The sequence below is a fragment of the Sceloporus occidentalis genome, unplaced genomic scaffold (assembly GCF_023333645.1).
Source record: "Sceloporus occidentalis isolate IW3139 unplaced genomic scaffold, rSceOcc1.0.p SCAF_27, whole genome shotgun sequence".
NCBI lineage: Eukaryota > Metazoa > Chordata > Lepidosauria > Squamata > Phrynosomatidae > Sceloporus > Sceloporus occidentalis.
This window is the reverse complement of record NW_028317007.1, coordinates 10,140,419-10,164,128: the sequence shown is the minus strand read 5'-3', so window position 1 is coordinate 10,164,128 and position 23,710 is coordinate 10,140,419. Positions and strand designations below refer to the sequence as shown.

The following is a 23,710-nucleotide window of genomic DNA, read 5'->3' as shown; positions in this document are numbered from 1 at the left end:
GAGGGCTCAATGTTAATTTTATGATTGTACCTTGGGATACTACAATTCTACATAAGTCAATACGATAATCATTATTATTTTTACATACACACATACTAAACATCAGCAATGAAAGAATACACTAGACTTGGGCACCAGGGGGCTCTTCCTGTTCGTCTTCGTGCTCGTCTTCGGGGGGAAATAAAACGTCGTATTCCGCGAATATTCGCTTGGTCCTGTCTTCTCTTCGGGCGAATATTCGTGGACATTCTTCGTGTTCGTTTTTTCTTCGTTTTCCCCGGTTAAGGGGTTAATACGGGGTTAAAGCCGCTCTGGCGCCAGGAGTTTAAATGTCCGTATGAGCAAGTCTATTGGTCGTCAGCAGGGGGCTCGTCTGCCATCAACCAATGGCAGACGAGCCCCCTGCTGGCGACCAATAGGGTCGCTCATACAGACTGCTAAACTCCTGGTGCCGTAACTTGTCCGGCAGATCCCACTGGTCTCCCTGTTCTAGCATTTATTAACTGATAGAACAGGGAGACCAGTGGGATCTGCCGGGTAAGTTGCAGCATTGGGATTTTAAAAGTCTGTACGAGCGACTCTGTTGGTCACTCGTACAGACTTTTAGGCTCCTGGTGCTGTAACTTACCCGGCACATCCCACTGGTCTCCCTGTTCTATCAGTTAAATGTCCGTACGAGCGACCAATAAAGTCGTTCGTACGGACATTTAACTGATAGAACAGGGAGACCAGTGGGATGTGCCGGGTAAGTTGCAGCATTGGGGTTTTAAAAGTCTGCACGAGCGACCAACAGAGTCGCTCGTGCAGACTCTTAAAACCCCAATGCTGCAACTTACCCTGTCGATGCCACTGGTCTCCCTCCCTGTTCAATTAATTAAATGTCCGTACGAGCGAACAATAAAGTCGCTCGTACGGACATTTAACTAATTGAACAGGGAGGGAGACCAGTGGCATGGGCAGGGTAAGTTGCATTTAAAACCCCAATGCTGCAACTTACCCTGCAGATGCCACTGGTCTCCCTCCCTGTTCAATTAGTTAAAGACCAGTGGCATCTGCAGGGTAAGTTGCAGCATTGGGGTTTTAAAACCTCAATGCTGCAACTTACCCTGCAGATGCCACTGGTCTCCCTCCCTGTTCAATTAGTTAGTCTGTGCCGGGTTAAATGTCCGTACGAGCGACCAATAAAGTCGCTAGTACGGACATTTAACTAATTGAACAGGGAGGGAGACCAGTGGCATCTGCAGGGTAAGTTGCAGCATTGGGGTTTTAAAACCCCAATGCTGCAACTTACCCTGCCGATGCCACTGGTCTCCCTCCCTGTTCAATTAGTTAGTCTGTGCCGGGTTAAATGTCCGTACGAGCGACCAATAAAGTCGCTCGTACGGACATTTAACTAATTGAACAGGAAGGGAGACCAGTGGGATGTGCCGGGTAAGTTGCAGCATTGAGGTTTTAAAACGCCAATGCTGCAACTTACCCTGCAGATGCCACTGGTCTCCCTCCCTGTTCAATTAGTTAAAGACCAGTGGCATCTGCAGGGTAAGTTGCAGCATTAGGGTTTTAAAACCTCAATGCTGCAACTTACCCGGCACATCCCACTGGTCTCCCTCCCTGTTCAATTAGTTAGTTTGTGCCGGGTTAAATGTCCGTACGAGCGACCAATAAAGTCGCTTGTACGGACATTTAACTAATTGAACAGGGAGGGAGACCAGTGGGATGTGCCGGGTAAGTTGCAGCATTGGGGTTTTAAAACCCCAATGCTGCAACTTACCCTGCAGATGCCACTGGAAATCCATAGGTTCGCTGTCAGGGGTTAACTTACAAAGACCGTGCGAGTGAGCCTATTGGTCACCTGCAGGGTCTTCCTCTGGCATCAACCAATTGGTTGATGCCAGAGGAGGTCCCTGTAGGCGACCAATAGGCTCATTCGCACTGCCCTGTAACCCGTGACGGCGAACCTGCAGATTTCCACTTCCGGGAACTGCCGCGATGCCGCGAAGACAAGGTAAGTTAGAAGGGGGGGGGAAGAATGGTAGACGAAGACGAAGACAATCACGAAGATCTTCGTGGTGTGTGTCTTCGTCTTCACTTACGTTTTACCGCCGCCGTCTTCTCTTCGGCGTTGTTACCTCCTCCGTCGGGCTGCCGGCAGGGACGCCGAGACGCAGCCCGCGCGGCCGGCTCCCTGCTCGTGCCGTCGGGTGAGCTGCCGCCGGGTCCGTCCTCCTGCGAGACGCGCGCCCCCGGCGAGTTCACGGGATAATTCCGGGGCGCGCGCCTCTACGTCGTGAGAGCCGTTCGCGCATGCGCGAACGGCTCATCTAATGAATATTCGTGTCGCTCTTAAAGCGACATATATTCCTTTTCCTCCTCCCCCTAATTAGGAGGGTAGGAGGATCCATATTGTTGGAGGGATATTTAAACCCTCATTTGGCACTACACCATTGCCTGTGTTAGTGCCTTTTTGCCTCTCACTAGCGTTGTTATCCTGATTTAGCTTTCTGGTTTTGACTCCTGCTTGTTCCTGACCTCCGTTGTTTCGCTGCCTGCCCTGACCTTTGCTTGTGACCCCGACTACTCTTTTGCCTGACCCCTCGGATACCGTTATTATTATTTATTTATTTTTGTTCCTGAGTTCAACCTTTACGTTATTCTTGGTGGTGTACGTTCTGTGTCTCCTGTGCCTGGTGGCAGTACGTCCTCTCTCCTCCAGAGGGCGCTGATTCTGCAGCGCGGATCCAGACCCTGTACCCCGGTCGTGACAGTTAAGTTAACACAGGCCACTAATATGGATCCCGCAGAATTGGCAAGGATGTCCAACCATCAAGAGAGACAAGATCAAGTCTTAGCCGCTCATGCGTCGCAGCTCCAATCCTTGGAACGAAAGTTGGACGACGTGGCTGACATGCTCCGATCTTTGGCCACGAATCTTGCACCTTCAGTCTCCCAAAGTGCGTTGTCGGATGCCTCAACCCCTGCGCCTGGAATAAGTCCTTCTGTTAAAGCACCAAAGATGCCCTTACCTGAAAAGTACTCTGGAAACCCAAATGAGTGTAGAGGGTTTCTGAATCAATGCACCCTACACTTTCGTGCACATCCTCACACCTTCGCTTCCCACAACAACAGAGTGACTTTTATTATCAATTTATTAAAAGGAGAAGCGTTAGCCTGGGCCTCGCCGTTATTGGAACAGGACTCTTCCATTTTGGACGACGCCGACGCCTTTATTTCTTCATTCAGGGCTGTATTTGATGCTCCTGGGAGACGTGAAGCAGCTGAATCCAACTTAATGGAGATACAGCAGGGAAGAAGAACAGTGGCGCAGTATGCTGTAGAATTCCGCACACTCGCTTATGAAACTGACTGGAATGTCAGCGCATTAACTTCTGCCTTCCGTAGGGGGCTGAATGAGTCCTTGAAAGACGCTCTCACCTATCGTGATTTACCTCGTGATCTGGAGAACTTAATTACCCTATGCCTACGATTAGAAGCCAGAGGTCTGGAGAGAAGATTTGAACGAGAGAGAGAGCGAGACAGAAGGCCACGTCAATTTCGGCCTCCAGTTCGTCCAGTTGTTCACACTTCTCCTGAACCAGTTCCTGCGGCCGCGGAACCTATGGAAATAGGCCCGGTACTCCATCTTTCAGCCAAAGAGAAACAGCGTCGTAGATCCTTGGGCCTATGCTTGTACTGTGGGCAGAAGGGACATTTGATTTTTGCATGCCCCAAGAAGTTGGGAAACGCCAGAACTTAGTGAAGGTCGGAGGTGCTTCACTAAGTGCTACTGTAGCCACACCTCCTCAACCTCAAAGACTGTTTGTTCCCATCAAGCTGCAGTGGCAAGGCCACCAAGTGGTCACCCAAGCTTTCATTGATTCAGGAGCAGCAGAAAATTTTATAGACAAGACCTGGGCTATGGATAATAACGTACCCTTAAAGCCAAAGACTCCGAAAACAGCTATTTCTGCATTAGACGGGATTCCCCTGGGAACAGGAATGGTGTCCTCTCAGACGGACGTTATTGGTGCAGTAGTCGGCGTACTACATTTCGAGGAGATACAATTCGATGTCCTGTCCAGTCCTCATATACCTATTATCCTGGGAATGTCATGGCTCCAATCTCACAACCCCAGCATCGATTGGAGAGAAGGACAGATCTTGGCCTGGAGTAAGGAGTGTTTAAAGAAATGCTGTAACACTCCCACTAAGTTAAATTTGATACTGGACACTCCAGCTGAAGACCCCCGTCAACTAATACCATCTCAGTACTGGGACTTTCTGGATGTCTTTTCTAAACAAAAGGCGAACACCTTACCTCATCACCGTGCGTATGACTGCACCATAAAGCTGTTACCCGGTACCAGTCCACCTAAGGGGCACACGTACCCATTATCTCAACCCGAAAATCAAGCTTTGGCCCAATACATTGAAGAGAGTTTGGAAAAAGGATTCATCAGGCCTTCAGCATCTCCAGCCGGTGCAGGGTTCTTTTTCGTTGCCAAGAAGGATGGCTCTTTACGCCCCTGCATCGATTACCGGGGGTTAAATAAGATAACAGTAAAGAATAGATACCCTCTTCCTCTCATAACCGAATTATATGACCAATTAAAGGACGCCACCATCTTCACCAAACTTGACCTCCGTGGGGCATATAATCTGATTCGTATTCAGGAGGGTGATGAATGGATGACCGCTTTCAATACTCGATACGGGCATTATGAATATCTAGTTATGCCTTTCGGACTGTGTAACGCCCCGGCAGTTTTTCAGAATTTTGTGAATGACATCTTTCGAGACATGTTGCTATCCCATGTTATGGTGTACCTAGATGACATCTTGATTTATTCCCAAAATCTGACTGAGCATCGGCGACATGTTACTCAAGTACTGCAGCGTTTAAGAGAACATTCACTATACGCCAAGGCCGAGAAATGTGAGTTCGAATGCGACAAAGTCAAGTTCTTGGGTTATATCCTGTCTTCTAGACAGTTAGAGATGGATCCAGACAAGCTAGCAGCTATTAAAGACTGGGAAGAACCTTCTGACGTCAAGGGCATACAACGATTTGTGGGATTTGCTAATTATTATCGTCGCTTCATCCGGAACTTCTCACAAACCATTGCCCCCATCATTGCTCTCACCCGAAAAGGGGCGAATCCCAAATCCTGGACCCCAGTGGCAAAGGAGGCTTTTGCAAAGCTAAAGTTGGCCTTCACGACGGCTCCTATCTTACAACGTCCTAATCCAGACTTACCTTTTATCCTGGAAGTCGACGCATCGGAAAGTGGAGCCGGGGCCATCCTGTCCCAGCGAAATCAGGAATCTAATCGTCTTCATCCATGTTCATATTTCTCTAAGACTTTTACCCCAGCTGAACGTAATTATGACATCGGAAATCGGGAACTGTTAGCTATCAAATTAGCCTTAGAAGAATGGCGTCATCTTCTTGAAGGCACTATCATCCCCATTACAATCCTGACCGATCACAAGAATCTGGTCTATATTGAAAAAGCCAAAAGACTTAATCCCCGTCAGGCTCGATGGGCACTGTTTTTTACCCGCTTCAATTTTTCGATTTCATTTCGCCCAGGTTCAAAGAATTGCAAAGCAGATGCTTTATCCAGGAAACACGAAGCACCTAATTTTGACACCCCTGTTGAACCAATCATACCTCCTACCAAAATCATTGCCACCATTCACAACACCCTCATGTGGCACATCTCCAAATCACAGACACCTCATCCTAAGGGACTGATGCCACCTCCTGGGAGATTATATGTTCAGCCGCGGTTTCGTAAAGCCGTATTATCTTGGGGTCATGCTTCTCCTGTAGCGGGTCATCGGGGAGTACGGAATGTGAAACTTCTGCTCCAGAGACATTTTTGGTGGCCTTCCATGACTCGGGACATTGTAGACTTTGTACAAGCATGTAACGTATGTGGTCATAATAAAATACCTCGCATCAGACCAGCAGGATTGTTATGTCCACTACCCGTTCCGGAACAACCATGGCAACATATAGCCATGGATTTTGTTACAGACCTACCTCCCTCCAAAGGCCACACGACAATTCTGGTGGTAGTTGATCTGTTCAGCAAGCAAGCTCATTTTATCCCTCTCTCCAAACTGCCGTCTGCCAGTACCTTAGCCGAGATCTTCATGAAAGAGATCGTACGTTTACACGGTGTACCTCAAAGAATAATTTCTTATAGAGGATCACAATTCATTTCCAGGTTCTGGAGGGCCATGTGCAAGCTCATGGAAATAGAACTGCATTTTTCATCTTCTCATCACCCGCAATCCAATGGACAGGCTGAGAGAGCTAACCAGGTACTGAAACAATATCTTAGGATGTATGTCTCAGAAGACCAGTCAGATTGGTCTACATTATTACATCTTGCTGAATGGTCTTACAATAGCTCATTTCATGAATCTTTAAAGATGTCTCCCTTCAAAGCAGTTCATGGATACGAACCCCAGTTATGGCCTCAGGAAACCAGTTCCACAGGGGTTCCAGCGGCAGAAGCCCAATTTCAAGTTCTGCGAGATCATTGGGCAAGACTGGCCGAATATTTAAAGCACACTAAAAAACTGCAAAAGAAGACAGCTGACAAATATCGGTCCAGAGGACCTATACTCTGTGTGGCTCTCAACTAAATATCTGCATCTTCAGCAAGCCGCCAGAACTTTGGGACCCAAATATATTGGGCCTTACAAGGTTAAAGCAAGAATTAACGAAGTTACCTATTCCCTGGTTTTACCTAAAACTATGCGCATCAATAACGCATTTCATGTCTCATTGCTTAAACCAGTGGTGACTAATCAATTCTCTTCCTCGGTCCGTGTCCCTGAACCAGTAATGATACAAGATGAAGAAGAATATGAAGTTCAGACTATCTTAGACTCCAGAAAGAAACGGGGGCAATTACAGTATTTCATTAGGTGGAAGGGATACGGTCCTGAGGAGAGTTCTTGGATGCGCGAACGGCTCATCTAATGAATATTCATGTCGCTCTTAAAGCGACATATATTCCTTTTCCTCCTCCCCCTAATTAGGAGGGTAGGAGGATCCATATTGTTGGAGGGATATTTAAACCCTCATTTGGCACTACACCATTGCCTGTGTTAGTGCCTTTTTGCCTCTCACTAGCGTTGTTATCCTGATTTAGCTTCCTGGTTTTGACTCCTGCTTGTTCCTGACCTCCGTTGTTTCGCTGCCTGCCCTGACCTTTGCTTGTGACCCCGACTACTCTTTTGCCTGACCCCTCGGATACCGTTATTATTATTTATTTATTTTTGTTCCTGAGTTCCACCTTTACGTTATTCTTGGTGGTGTACGTTCTGTGTCTCCTGTGCCTGGTGGCAGTACGTCCTCTCTCCTCCAGAGGGCGCTGATTCTGCAGCGCGGATCCAGACCCTGTACCCCGGTCGTGACAGGCGTGTCTTCGGAACGAACACGAAAACGCACTCTTCGTGTTCGTTTTCATGTTCGCCCGAAGACGAATGCACAAGTCTAGAATACACACACACGTAGAGATATACAAGAGACACTCTTATGCACATACACTTGCACACGATCATTAGTATGAAGACTTTTTGAAAGAGGAGAAATAAGTGACCGTTTTTTGAGCAAAGCAATAATTCCCAAATGTATGTTGTACTAATCATAGGCACTATCTTAAAAAATGCCATTGCATTTGCAAACCTACCATCTTCAGGCTAAAATAAAATTGTACCTACTTTTTTTTCTATTTTTCAAAGCTTCGACATATGCCGTACTCCCTAGCAAACTGAACAGCAACAAACTTAGATATGTATATACTGTGTATATATATATATATATATATATATACACACAGTATATACACATACATACATATGTAAATATATATACATGTAATAACTATATGTTATTTATAATATATGTATAACTAATGAAATAGAAATGTAAAAATATAATTACGCTCAAATTATCTGTTATACAATAAATCCCCATGCAGGAGGAGAAAAATGTTTTTCTTTAACTAGCAAGCCGTCTGTAAAGACGGCAGATTCTGTTTGACTCGTGTCTCAGTCCATCTGCTAAACACATTTACTGTAGAAGCAGAGAATTTATGCATTTAAACACCTAAAATTTGCACAGCAAAATTCTAGGTAAATCCAAGTACTTTTCGTGCGTAAGAGAATGTGTAAATATATAAACAGATGTAAATATTTCCTCGCTTTGACAGAACATCATTGGGAAAACAATCCAGCTTGGTACTTTAATATTAGCTATCCGATCAGTCATGTTAGACATGTGGGTGTTTGCTCACTTACCAGTTCTTAAATATTTAGTTAATTTTTGTCTCTTGTACTATATCCTGCTTCATGAACAAAAAAACTGAGGATTGTTTTCAAACCATTCACACTACCCACTACCCACTGATGTATGTCTCGTCATTCTCCATACCAGCCTGTCTATAGTAGCAGACTGTGGGTTTTTTCCCATATTCTCAACAACACAACTTACTGCATGGATACATTATCTTGAAATATACCTCAGACAATAAAAAATGTATTATAGCTAAAAGCTGTTTTTTTTGTATTAATAATATTTAATTTGAGATATTTCAATTAAATAAAAGAGCTGGAAAAATTATAGAAGTATACAATTCTAAATATATTGTGCCAAGGTAATGTACCTATTTACACTGACATTAAAGAGCAATCTTTTTAAAAAAAAGCTGATGGATGCCTCTGCAACACTTGTCTTTGGCATCACACAATCCAGAAAATTAATGTGGTGACAAATTTGAAATGAATTCCAGCAATGTTTTCACATCAAAAAACGTGAATGGCTTCACTTGTATTGCAGGGTTTTTAAGAATATATAAAAGCTCTATACTAATAGTCCTTCTCAAACTAACAATCTGATATTAGCCAAAAGTAATATTTATGTTATTCACACCTGTATGAAAATATGAACGCTAATATATATTACAGGAATAGAAATACTACTACTACTACTAATAATAGTAATTATAATAATAATTAACCAGTAGTAGTTAGGAGAGGACTTAGCAATATAGCCTCTCCCACCAGGGGGCACCAACATTTTTGCACCCTAGGCTCTGGCCTTCTTGTTGGTTATCAAATTATTTGCTTAGGAAACATTATGTAGGCTACCTCATTGTAGGTTATACTAGCTAGAGTATAAATGCCATATTCATTATAAATGAAGTAACTAGACTGAAGGAGTATTCCTGACCTAGTTCAAATTTTACAACCAGTGGAGTTTTAATTATTTTTTTAGCACATCATTAATTTTTGCACATTATCGGTCATATTTTCTTCATAATTGTTTTCTATTTTATTTATTTTTTCTTGTTATCAAGTGGCATATCCGTCTTTCAACTGAAATATCTGATAAAGGTTACACTTTATTATTGATTTATTGTGAGCCACATCACCTCTGTTTTTTTATAGTTCACTAAAACCATTTCCAGTTGAACTCTATAGGCTAATGCATGTTTAACTCAGTGCTGTACTATATATTTCTATTAGAAGGAGTATGATCGATCTTACATAGCAGCAGATGGCTCCTACTCTGGGGACATATGAAATTTCTGTTAATATTCCCATTCTCTTGATTTAGACATACACTAAAACTTATGACAGCAGAGTAAATTAAAATATTTCACCCTATACAAGTCAGATTTAAAAAAAAAAAAACAAGCATTATTTTCTATTTTTACTCGAACAGGACAGAAGTACGAGAATACAAACATCCCTTGTGGCAAAGTGTCACTTCAAGTAGTAAAATGCAACATTGATATGAACAGCTTTATAACTCAAGAGGTAATATAGCTTCCACAACAGAAGAGCTGTTTTTAAAAATCATGTATCTTTATTTATTTAATAATACAATTTACAATTTTTGCATATCTCAATTCTAAGAAAAAACAAAAAACTGGCCACAAAAAATATTAATAAATCTGTTCATTTTTTTTGTACTTCAGCGTAATATAGTAACATATAGTAATCTTGAGTCCTGTTCACCCCTGCCGTTGGGGTCTGCAGGGATATGATGTAATATCTCGATGCCTAGCAGCAGATGGCACACAGACTGTTGGGAAAGTGTTTGGAGAGGTCTGGGCCAGTAGCTGCACAGACCTCTACTCAGGCACAATTAGGCGGGGGGGCATGGTGGAAGAATGGACCTGATCTCTGAGAAGAAAATAAAACGACGGACTTGGTAAGGTTTGTAAGCGCTTTATCTATAAACAACACTTTTACACTTCCGGACAAACACCACTATTATCCCTTTACTCAAACGGCACAAACCCCATGCATATCATGGTAGTTTTTTAGTTCAACAACAGTAAGTGTTTAAATAGAGGTTAAAGTAGAGGTACCTATAAAAAATATACCTTCTATTTATGTACACACTGTGACAAACCCTGTAGCATGAGGGCCATGCATGAGTGCATTAAAGCGCAGGAGCACTGATTTGTAGCAAACTGTGATTTATTTGCTGGTGCACAAAGCATCCCAAAAACAAAATCATAAAAATAAACCCTAGATCACATTGGATCCCTCTCTAGTTATGCTTTGCCGCCCCAGACTGACCAGCCTAACTACTTACATTACTTCCCTGCCAGCCCCAGCTAAGCCAGGCTCTAGAAATCTCACATAGAAAGTATACAAAGATTCAGGCAGGGTTGCCACAATTTGCTCAGGAATCTTCTTCATGGCCTCTCCTTGCCCTTGGAGAACATGCATTGTTTTCAATGGGTTTAGGGACCGCCCATTGTCCTTAAGGGGTTAAACCACAAGCTCTTAAAGGTCTTCTAATAGGTGAGAAGAGTATATGTTTCCCTAGGTAATAGTTGCTACCTGATCCACACAAGCATTCCAAGGAAGCTATGAGAACTGTGTTGGGAATCCTTTATTACAGATGTTGAGTGGCTCCAGTCTACTCCAGGCCCACATAATTAGAATGTTATTTATTCGTTGCCACTGAATGTTTTTTCTAACCGAGGATGGTTATAAATATGTATTTTGCAGGACTGCATTAAAGTCACTGTGCATAAATGTCCCACGGTAAAGAAGCCATCTGGTCCAAAAATATTCACATTATATAAAATGATAGATTCTAATGCTACTACCACAAAACCACATAATGCAATGTTTGTTTTTCCAGATTTGCTCTGATCTATTAAGAAACTGTCAATCATTAGTATTAGCAGTGGAAAACTGTATTGTGACCTTATCTTATGATCTTATCAACTCGGGCAACTCTGATTATCTTCCTGAAGAATACATTTTCAAATGTAGTCATTTTCTGCCCCTGACCTTATGGGTTTTTAACCAATTGGGCTGAAATATTTTTTTTATATCACACACTCTGCCTCTGGAGTATTCCCTCAATATTTTAGTTTGAAAGCTTTTCATGAAACAAGCCTGACAAGTCCTCAAAAACGCAAACCTTTTTCATGTTGCCCTAGATGCCTTCAATTTCTCGATGACTGTAAACTTCCATTATCCTGTTCAAAGAACTTGGACCAAAGCTTCTCATACACCAACAAAGATTATACAACCTGGAAGATCTTTTGTACAATATGAAGTAAATCTGTAAGTAGCTATTCATATCTGTTTGTGAGGCAGGGTAAAAATCAGTGTAAAATAAGATTCTGCAGTATCTTCAGTAATGAAAAAATATCAGTGTGCTGCTCTATATAACCAAAAATCATAAAACCTGATCTTTGACTCCAAAATAACACAACATCTGAAATGTGAATGGAGAGAGGGGAACTAATGCAGTGCTAGACAGCATCTGGCCCTACAAGCTATTCATAAACTATGATTCCTATGATGTTTAGCCTACCAAGACAATAGCCGAGCATGGGCATTTTAGTCAAGTGGAGGACCGCATATTGTCTGGTTCCACAAAGCTCTCTAGGTCCTTTATTATCACATTATATATTTGAGATTCTGGGACAGCCTGCGTCAAGTTGAGTTAAATCCAGGACTCTTCATGGTTACAGGTCATATCCTAACTCTTAGACATGTCAATATTGACATGTGTATTTTACTTTTGTTTGTAGTAGAGATCGAACGTTCATGATTCTAGGAGATTCTGATATTGGCTTCAGCTTATTTCCTAGACATTGTTTCCGTGCTGCGACCCTGACCTCTGGCGTATTTATTGGAGTTTGATTATTCGATTGCCCCTTTAATGTATTTCCCTATTCGACTTTGCTAAACTATCCTGACAGTTGCCTGGTTACAGGACCCTGACCTTAGCCCTCACATGGATGAGGAGCATGACCTTAACAAGACATCTAGTATGTGTCCAACAACAATTATGTAGTTTATTTATAAGATTTCACTTCTAAACACATTTTTGTTGTTTCCAAACACATTATTGTGACCTTTATGGTTGTAGAACAGTGTGGTATACCTCTGTATACATTTTGATATTTTTAAGCAACTTATTGACACATGGGCACATTCAGTAGATTGGAAACATGGTTGTTGGAATATTACTTTTTTTTTTTTTAATAGAGCCAAAAAACCTACAAGATCAGCTCACAGACCCGAGCAATCAACTAGCATAATTAAACCGATTCACAAGCTAATACTTATCACTCTTAGCCCTTGACTAATGAAACCCCCAATTAAGAGTGGGGCACGTGTGTACATTGCTCATGACTGTCCATTTCCACAAAAGTAACATTTTTTAGTTTCTTTTTGGCAATCTAAAAGCAGATTTATTTTGTTTTATATGCTCAGTAAAGGGAATGCTAAATAATATGAAGCCTGGAAAACTTGACTTTCCACTGCAGAGATTGAAGAAACGTACCCAGCCTCAGAGGGATCAGTGCTACACTCAGAGACTAAGGGCCAATCTAGAAAGTTTAATTATCTGGGGATTCCTTCACACTACATGGCCACACTCAGCCAACAACCATATTGCTAATTTCGGCAAGTCCCATCCAATCCCAACATGGTTGCTTAGCCTGGAACTGAATCAATGGAATTACATCACCATTAAACCCGCTGAAGTCCTCTTTAGATACAAGCACCTAAGTGGTGGAAGAGTGCTTAGTGATTAAGTCTGGTCAGTACCTAAAAAATTGCACACTAATACAAAAAAACATGTGTCCAAAAAGTATACGCATTTGTTTTAATATAGCATATGCAGTATTTATCTGTTGCAGCTCCCTGAATTTTGTATTTGTATGCTTGTTAGATGTTTGCTTCCCTATTTTCTTTGTTTGGGCAGATTTATACCCATGATGTGTTTGCCAATAACTACTTAATAAGGGTATGGCATACAAAGTAGATATGTAAATTATAAAGGTGATGGCATCTTTATTATGTATTTATTTTGGTCAAACTCATTTCGTGCAATATTGATTACATTCTATGTGGCTTCTATTTCACTTTGATCTATTTCATTAAAGCTAACTATTTGCATGTCTACTTCACCATTAAAAACTTCATTTTTATTGTTACTTTTGTCCAGCTTTAAACTGTCCAGCTTTAAACTGTCCAGCTTTAAACTGTCCAGGGCTATGTGTTGTTCCTATTTCCCACATGCATGCCCCCCAACTGTCCCAATTTAGGCGCGACAGTCCCGATTTTGGGTCTCTGTCCTGCCTTTCCCTTCCTCTGTCCCGCTTTGCAAGGGCAGAGGAAGGGTGAGGCCAGGGTTGCTCAGCGACTGTTTTGAATTTCCAGGTATCCCGGTGGGCCGCCCGGCCGGCCGGCAGACCAACATTCAAAACACCCGCTAAGCGGCTGCAAACGGGATTGAAAGCCTCTTCCGGACGCCGCCGCCTAATGAAATTAAAGGGGCTGGCGTGCACGCACCGCTCCACCCATGGGCCGCGCCTTAGCTCTTCGTCCCACGTCTTAAAAGGGGGGGTGTGTTATATGGCGGGCATAAGGCTTTTCTGGAGGCAGAGTGCCCCATGATATGCCTTTCAACCCCCTTTATGCCACTCTGCCTCCAGAAATGCCTTTTAACCCCCTATATGCCACTCTGCCTCTAGAAATGCCTTTTAACACCCTATATGCCACTCTGCCTCCAGAAATGCCTTATACCCCCCTATATGCCACTCTGTCCCATGATATGCCTTTTAACCTCCTATATGCCAGAGTGGCATATAAGGGTATACGGCAAGTAACCAAATTAAAAACAGAAAATGTGCTTTTTTACATTGTCATCACAAAACTCACCCAGATGACATTAATAGCATGTTTTGGTTTTTTTTAAGAAATTACAAAATATGACATGTAATTAAAAAATATTCATAACAATCAGGAAAATGAATGTTTTCAATTTTTAGAGAAGCTAATCAAGATGTATAATGTGGGATGATTGTATAATAAAGTACTTATAAGTATTATTATTAGTTTTTGTTTGTTCTATATAATCTCTCAGATTATTAATGATGATAATTGAGATAGTTGCATATAACCAACCATAAAGTCTTCTAAATTATAAATCACTGGAATGTATTTTATTCGATTTAGTTTAACATTTTAATATCTTTTTTGCCTCTAGCAAAAGCTTTCTTAAATGTCTCTTCTGTAGTCTGCAGTTCATTATTTTTATTCAAAAATCAGCCAACAGAATATAAATGCTTTACTATGTGCGTATGGGCTCTGTTCTGTCCTTTGCCCACTCGTCTAATGTATTTATGATTTACTTTTTATGGCCATTGCAACTATGGCTAATAATTTGTATTTACATTCTGAAAATGAATTATTTAAGTGAGGAAGTAAAATGATAGACTTGTTAATTTTAGTTTTGAATATAAATACCCAAACCTACATTCTCAGTGTATCCAAAAGCAAACAAAATGTTCTGCCATTCAACACTTCATCTGTAATATGGTGCCTAAATTGTATACATGATCCATCACACAAAGATATAAAGTATATATATAGTATATATAGTATATAAATATATATATATATATATATATATATATATATATATATATATATATATATACTATATATATATATATGTGTGTATGTTTATGCCTTTTAGGTTGTGCTTCCCTTTTTGGATTTTTTGTGATACTGTCATATTCCGAGTGCCCTAATGTTAGTTGTGCAGGAAAGATCGGTTCTATGTCTACTCCTATTTAGTTCTGCTAGAGCCGATTTCTGGTAGTAATCGTTACATAAAGACATTTTGGGTACATAATATGATTTCACTTGTCTTTATCCAGTTAAGTCAATATAAGCCAACAATTAGCATTGTGAACATAGAGCATTTTCAATATCAAAATTGCATCAGATACAACCTAAAGTAAATTTTTCATTTTCAGCTGGAATTAAGTAAGCGAGACTGAAAACTACAGACAAAAAATTTTTTTTACATTATGTTTACTTTAAATGAAACAATTTTTACTTAAAAATATTTTTTTAAGACACAGAGTATATATATCACACCATCCTGAAATTGTTCAGATTTGATAAAACATGTCATAGGGGTGCCATGAAGTAATTAAATCCACAGCCAGTAACAGTTCCCTTATCTGAAAGGTTCATTTAGGAACTCTGATGGCATAATGACATAAAGATGTTTGCAGGTAAAGGTTGATATGAATGATATATGGTATATGGGTGGGTGATAACTAAACAAGAAACTTTTCAGTTTTTTTGATTTTTATTTGTGTACTTTATATTCTTGGTTCATTTTCTGCTACACTATTTTTCCAACTGCATTATGCCAAACCCTTGACTGGAATGCATTGTAGTGATCCTTTCCCTAATGGAATTCCTCTTACATTGAGACTGCTTTAATAGTAGTTTTTGGCTTTTGAAAATGACACGTTGGTGTGAAACTGTTTTTTAGACTGCATGCCTCAGGCTCCCTTCCCCCACACCCCCTGAAAAAACTTGTTTTAGGGAAGAAATGAAATTCTTTCCGTATATATATCAATCCGCCCTCTGGAACATCTAAAATAACTACCCCTCAAGCACTAATAACAACACTTGCTCAGATCTCTCCGTGGAAGGCTGAGGTGAAAAGTTTACTCTCCCTGTGAAGAAACGTAATTCGATTTAATCGGTCTGCAACATCATAGAACAGTCATGTCTCCAAGGTTAACTCCTAGCTATCAGGGTACCAACAAGATTGAGAGTCAGCAAAGATTGAGTGTGATGATTTTTGCTGACTCCAGAGGCTTATGATATCTCATATCCCCCCACCTGAGTAGGGTTATTTTCCTTCAGGTTTTGCGCCCCCATCGACCTGCTGACCTTTTGTCTTGTTCGCCTAGGCCAGAATTTGTGGCATGGAGGAATACGACCTGAGCAAGCTATTTCTCCACGTGTTAATATTTTGATCCTCAGAGGTGTCTGTATATATCTTTCAAGTTTTGCTCTATTATCTATTATTACCGTATTTGCTCGATTATAAGACGAGGTTTTTTTCAGAGCAAATGCTCTGAAAAATACCCCTCGTCTTCTAATCGGGGTCGTCTTCTAGTCAGACCTCAAATAGAGGTCTGATTATGAGACTAAGATCCAGATCCCCTGCACCGCTGCAGGGGACCTGGATCCTCCTGTCTCCCCCCCCCACACTTACTTACCGGTGCTTCCTGCTGTATTGCCGGGGCAGCGGGTTGACGTCTACGCGATCCGCGTAGACAACGTCCGCTGCAGCCGGAAGGAGGTGTGGCTAGCAGCGGGGGTTGTCTGCGTCCGTCGCGGATACCTTCCCCGACTGTCAGAAATCAGAGTTCCCCGCACAGGTGCCGGAACTCTGATCTCTGACAGCCGGGAAAGGTATCCGCGACGAACGCAGACAACCCCCCGCTGCCAACTCCACCTCCTTCCGGCTGCAGCGGAAGGAGACGTCAACCCGCTGCCCCGGCAATACAGCAGGAATTTGGAAGCACCGGTAAGTGTGTGTGCGTGTGTGTGTTAAATGGGGGACATAGGGCATTTCTGGAATGCCTTATACCCCTATATGCCACTCTGGCACTTAGGGGGTTAAAAGGCATATTATGGGGCAGAGTGGCATATAGGGAGTTATAAGGCATTTCAGGAAGCAGAGTGGCGTTAAGGGGGCATTTAATAGAGCACTCTGCCTCCTGAAATGCCTTATAGAGTGCTCTATACAATGCCTTTTAACTCCCTTAATGCCACTGCCTCCTGGAATGCCTTATACCTCCCTATATGCCACTCTGCCCCATAATATGCATTTTAACCCCCTAAATGCCAGAATGGGATATAGGGGTATAAGGCATTTCTGGAGGCAGAGTGGCACATAGGGGGTCAAAAGGCATACCATGGGGCACAGTGGCATATAGAGGGTTAAAAGGCATATCATGGGCCACAGTGCCATATTGGTGTGGCAAGCCTGGGGGCAGATGTGCGTAACTGGGGGACAGGTTGGAAAATACAAGGAAATAAAAACAAAAAAAATATTTTTCTCAATCATAGCTTTTATTTAAAAAAATAGTTTACATGAATTAACATTTACTGGTAAAACTTTTTTCCTTTAGGGTCGTCTTATATTCAGGCTTTTTCTTTTTTTCCTAAGTTAATATTCAGATTTTGGGGGGTCGTCTTATAATCAGGGTCGTCTTATAATCGAGCAAATACGGTATTATTGTATTTTAAGTGCCAAAATTTCCACAGCACATAGTCAATGGGTATGATAAAACTAGAATTGACAGAGTAGAGTGATTTATTTTCAACACATGCAGGTTTACAGGCAACTTCCCAGGAATACATAAATATACAAAACTATAGAAGCACTTCCTTTAGCACAGTTTTGATTGATTTTATAGATGCCTATTATGTGTTTTGTTAACTGCTTCTATCATATGTGTTGAACTACTACACTGTATGTTACAGCGTACACTGCACAGTATTCGGTCCCAATCGCTGTTGCTGAATATTAGACATATAGGGAGCACACTACAACCAATATTGAAAGTTCTGTTTTGATGAAAATCACTAATCTAACATGGATAAAAAAAACAAAAGCTTATACATAAAAGCTGAGTGAATGGAACTATTCATAATTTACTGTTCAAGGCAAAGGGAGCACTTATCCAAAAAGGATCCATTTTCCTTGCCCCAAATTATTTTTCCCTATCAACACAAATTAAAACATGATTGATGTAAAATAAGACAAACAGTGTATTGAGAATGCCTCAACATTGCTTCTTCATGTCACTCTCTGTGCCCGGAGTATGGGATTGTCTTAATTTTGTCATACCCTGTGAATGAGTATCATTTTATTTATACTGTCAGGTTACCTTGTAAGAGATACAGCTGGATATCGTACTATAATGCGACCTACAGTAAGCTTCCATACATTTGTAGGTGGTGACTACAGTAACACACACAGCTTGATTCAGGGGCAGCCTGGCCCAGGAGCAATTGTATGTGTGAGAACAAATGTGTGTGTATGAGTATGAATATGTATATGTGTGTTTTTGTATAAGCATGTGTGTGATCATGAATGTGTATGTGTTTTTTGTGTGTGGGCATGTATGTGTAAGTGTGTGTGTGAGCATGAATGTGTATGTGTGTGTTGAGTAGGTGTATGTTAGTGTAAGTTTGTATTAGTGTCAGTGTGTATACATATGTGTGTCACTGCATAAGTGTGGAGGGGGCAAGGTGCCTAAAGGCTTTACTTGCCCCCCCTCTGGCCAAAAGGTGCCAGCTGTCCTCTGGCCTGATTGTTATCCCCGGATATGAAGCTATTATAGCTAGGCTTTGGTGATACATTCTTTTTACCTGCACATACTTCTCCATCGTAGGTCTGACATACCCAGTCGTGGCACTCACATAATGGCCCGTAGTACTTGCCAGCTTCTTTGACTTCACACAAACATACTCCACAGTCACATTTGCCCCTGCCACTGCAAATTAACCCATCTGGGGACTTGCAACGATTCTCTGATGCAGCAGGGCTCAGACTACAGGTTGAGGAAGGTGATGAGGGTAAATTCCTGCAATGTACAAAAATACATTTATGATAAAGGACACAGGTTACAGCAGTAAATTTAAGGTATAACTTAATCAACTATTCTTTTTGATGGGTAGCTTTTAGTTAGTTATTGTTTTTTTGTTCTAATATTACTATATAATAATCAGTATGGTGGTCTGTAAATGTGAATGCAAACTACTATTGTGTGTACTACTGCTTTGTGTTGAATGGAAACAAAGGTGCAAAGTATCATTTATTTCTAATAAATATGTTAAGTGTTTTTTTTTTCATTGGCTTGTTGGATTAGCTATAATATTTTTCATCATTTATGTATGAGTCTAGGAAAAACTAAATTTTCAGCTGTAAAACACAATGCAGTTTCCCTGAGGTATATCAGTACCATGCTTTAGATATGAAATTAAAAATTTTATTTTTATATAAATAGATCACAGGTTTTTGTGTATTCTAGTTTACTTTAGTTTATCTTGAAGCGTACTGCTCCAAGAGTGATGAACCCCGAGTGTGATGTTAGAGATCAAACATAAAATATACATTTGAGTTCTAAGTTGGTAAGAAACACACAACAATTTCTATTTAGGAATGCACAATAAAACGATGTCCGATCTTCCATACTACTTGTTATTTTAACAAGTAGTTTTCAAGCACATATATTTTTTTAGGAGGGGCCTTTTTTTTTTTTTTTTAAAGAAACGACACCAGGTCACTTATTTTTTACAATACATAGGCTTAGCTTCCCGGTTTAATCATTGATGCTCCATAAAGTCTGATGTGTTCTAATGAGTGAAATTGAAGAGGCTAGTGTAGAATAGGCATAAAGCTATCCTGAATCTAAGATAAGACAAAGGACTGATTAAAGATATGAACCTATAATACATGAGGCAAAATGGGCAGACCTAGCTGAGCTGTAAGCCAAAGGCTATGAAGGGCTATGTTCATGATTTATATCAGGATTGAAGATAAACATAATTATTAAAAGGGATCCAATGGATCCCTGGATGTGATGCATTATGGTAGTGAAGCTGAGGAGCGCAAAGGAATGCTTATACATCAGAGAGCATCATGCAGATCTGTTGCAAAATTAAGGGAGATTTGAAAAAATCAGGAAAGATGAATTAAAATGGAGGAAAGTGTGTTCTTTTAGTTTACAAAAAATATAATATTTTAGAGACAGACATTTCCTGATATTTAATAGTGGTGGAACAAAAGATGCAAAGGTTGGCAAGAAACAACTGAGATGTGAAGGCTCTACGGATGTGACGGGAACAACGCTTGCCCTGAAAGGTACCTCTGTCACATTACAATGCAGGCATGAAATGATGAGCAGAGGGAGGACAGAAAGCTCCTGTGGAGCTGAAAAGTAGTGATAATAATTTGATAACCGGAGATAACACTGAAAGCCGAAAGGTAAAGCTAAAGGTTAAGATGGGGGTGCAGCCAAATGTAAGAAAAATAATTTAGAAGTAAGCTGGAAGACAGCATATTTATATTGCTTATCAGAAAAAGAATTCTGTTTTAAAGGAAGAATTGTGAACGAAAACCAAAGAAGATGACCTCTTCCTTTTAAAAAAAGCCTAAACCTTCTGCTAGGGGACAATTCTTTGGGAGTACATGAATGAGAACTCCTAAGGCCTGTACATGCAAGTCTAGCATTGCTTACTAGTATACCTTTGAACAGCTGGAGTGTCTGGATGAAGCTCTGCTTTCCCAAAGCTATCTTCAAACTTTGGGCAGGGAAGTAACGTTTGGCCAGGCCCACTACTGCAACCAAGTATTGATCCATATCTACATGGTTAGTCCCATCCCCTTATACCAGCTGCAGGATAGGGGGAGCTTCAGCCTGCCAAACCTGTGAAAGTCCCAGGTATGCTCACTAGACTCTGTGTTTCTGCCTGCTAGGAAGTTGGAGCAACCACCATAAAGTAACCCCTATATGAAGAGTCACATGTTATTGGATTCTATGTCTTTTGAACACTCCATTCTAGATGTATTTGTTTTATAAAATCATAGGTGCAGGCTTACAATCTATTCTAATGGATTGTCTAAACATGGAGTGTGTGCAGTAGTTTTGTGTTGGAAGCCTTCTATTGATTTAAGCCACATATTTTGGATGGCTTTACCAACACCCCACCTTCCAACTCTACCTTAGATACTAGGAACACAGTGAACATTCCCAGTGGTGTACTTTCCTTTGGCACTGTCCTAGGCCTGACCCATGACAGTACCCCCAAGCAGCTCACTCCGCAGCCACCATCGTCTTTTAGTGCAATCTATGAAGGCTGTGCCAGTGTAAACGAACCAGTTGAGGAGTAGCACACTAGGGGGCCTGATCACCAAAGATAGCGATATACCCCACCCCCAGTTTTGCAGCCTCCCTGGACCTGCAGCCCTAGGTCACTGAACATAAGTAGGTCTAATTAATATTACCTCAATTGTTGTTATTGTGTTATGCAACTAAAATCCTTTGCACTTTGGCAGACCTCCAGATACAATTCATCAAATGCATTATCTGCTAAGCTGAAAATAAAAATCTTGGCCTTCAATGGTAAAAATCAGTGTGAACCAGGCAAATATCTATTTCCCTGCCAGATTTTCTTTACATTATATTTCTGCCAGATTCTTTCTAAATTATATTCTCGGTCCAGGAGAGGTGTTGACGAGTTTAATTAAATATCCAAATTTAAAGTTCCATTAGCAATTATACAACAGGGATTCCATGGAACCTAGAGACTGAAAAGCCAATTGTAAAGTCCTATATTATATGAATACTCCACAAGAATGAAATCACCTAAGGAGGAGACCTCTGAGGTCTGAAATCTTAAATTACTTTACATTTTTTAATTTTTGGATCAATAAAACATATGAACTTTGACTAAAGGCTTAGATGTGAAGAGTCAAATGATAACCAATGTTACTAGTGCATTTTCTACTCTGATGATCAAGTTGTATCATTGGTAATGACATGGTTGGGTGTACTTAAGGAGAGATCTGAGAATCTTTGTGCAGAGCTAACACATAAAGCACTATATTTATTAAAATATTGGAAAAAGGTCTAATGTGGGGCAATAGCCATGGCAACCAATAAAATGTTCCCACTGATTGGCCTACATTTAAAGTTTGCCCCAATCTCTCTCTCCTCTCTCTCTCTCTCTCTCTCTCTCTCTCTCTCGTATAAATAAGTCGGTTAGAATTCAGTGAGATTCACAGAAGATGCTAATAATAATCATTATGACACTCATTTATAAGTAACAGCTCCCTGTGCAATCATTCAATGTTCAATATTTAGGAACAGCTTGTTTGATCATTAGCTACTTTTCAAATATATAAAAAAAATTATATATATATATATATATATACACACACAATATATATTTTGTGGGGTGCTTTAATTATTCATAGTTAAGGAAACACAGCAAAACATACTCAAGTAAAGAAAATCTAAAAAGCCCAGTAAACATAACTTGCTGAAAGAATGCAAGTAGCATACAGGTGACTCAATATAACCTGTGGGTTGTGAGCACTTCTGTTAAGTCATGTAAGCTCCTTCACAGTAATATCGTTTTATTGCTTCGACTAATCATAACATCAAGAAATATGGTGCGGGCACGCATAAGGTTTATGAGGGATTAAACATTAATTGCACAATTTGCTACTGTTGCAGGCACACCTGCTCAGGCAGCCTCTGACCAACACATACTGTGTACAGTATTGACAATACAGTAACAGTCTGCATGACCGCACTGGGAACCACACTTACAATCAAATATAAAATTGTGGCTTTGCATACAGTACAATGAAAAAAACATTAGCACATAATCCGCTAACAATGCACTAAACTATTTGTTTGCTACTTGTAGACGTACTAGAAAGTTATGAAAACTCAAATCAGTTTCGAAATGCTTTTGCAGCTGGGTAACTCTCATCTTACTAAGTTGTACTGCAATTTCTAAATACATCAAAATATAGCAATAAACAAATTTTGATCTCTCACGTTAACGCTCTATATGAAAGGAAAGTCGCAAGCATAAGTACAATCAGGTCATTATACTTTGCCTTAAATGCATACCATGGATAACCTGCCTCTGATACCGCAGCTGCTGCGGAAACCACTTCCATTATTCTGCTGGCTCTGCGTGATGAGAATTGGAGACGACGGGAGCTGGATCTAACTGATATTTATTATGTGTACTGTTTATGTTTGACATGTGTGCAGACTATCTGTACAGCAGCTCCTGATACCCTGTCGCTTAGGTATATAAATCCCCACAATAATACCCACCCTACAATAATACCCAGGTATAGAAGGTAACACTTTCTAGCAATCACTTACTTCAGGTTTATGGACGGGTTGTGTGGCACAGAAGATACGATGCTGAAGAAGGAGGAAGCCCACACCAAGTTGACCAAGACTCCAGCATACATGCTTACACCCAGCAGACGAGAGTCAGGCACACAGTATAAGCATTCCTTGGTATACTCCTTTCCCCAGCTGTAGCTTCGCTCCAGAGCTTTAAAACTCAAAGCTGGCCAAAACCGGCTCAAACACCCCTGCAAAGTGCCTTTGATTAGCTGCCTGCAAGGATTTGGGCAGCTCTCGAGGAGGAAAGCTTGTGCCAAACCCTTAGGTTTACAGTCTAGTCAGTGAAATAATTAGAAACAGTTGTAAGTCCAGATGTTTCGACAAAGTAGCGTGTTCATACAGTTTTCCCCTGCTCAGGCACACTCATTCTTGAA

The 23,710-nt window shown here is 40.9% G+C and overlaps 1 protein-coding gene across 1 annotated transcript in view; it reads right to left on the bottom strand.

Moving 5' to 3' along the window:
* The window catches only part of LOC149299923 (integrin beta-like protein 1), an 87,635-nt gene extending 64,237 nt beyond the window's left edge, over positions 1–23,398 (bottom strand). Inside the window, exons 1-2 of the mRNA XM_089485947.1 lie at positions 23,307–23,398; positions 18,766–18,980 (exon numbers count right to left, since the gene is read on the bottom strand). Of these exons, the coding sequence (XP_089342073.1) occupies positions 18,766–18,980; positions 23,307–23,398 (307 nt within the window). The remainder of the gene's footprint in view (positions 1–18,765; positions 18,981–23,306) is intronic.
* Between the last annotated feature and the right edge of the window lie 312 nt (positions 23,399–23,710).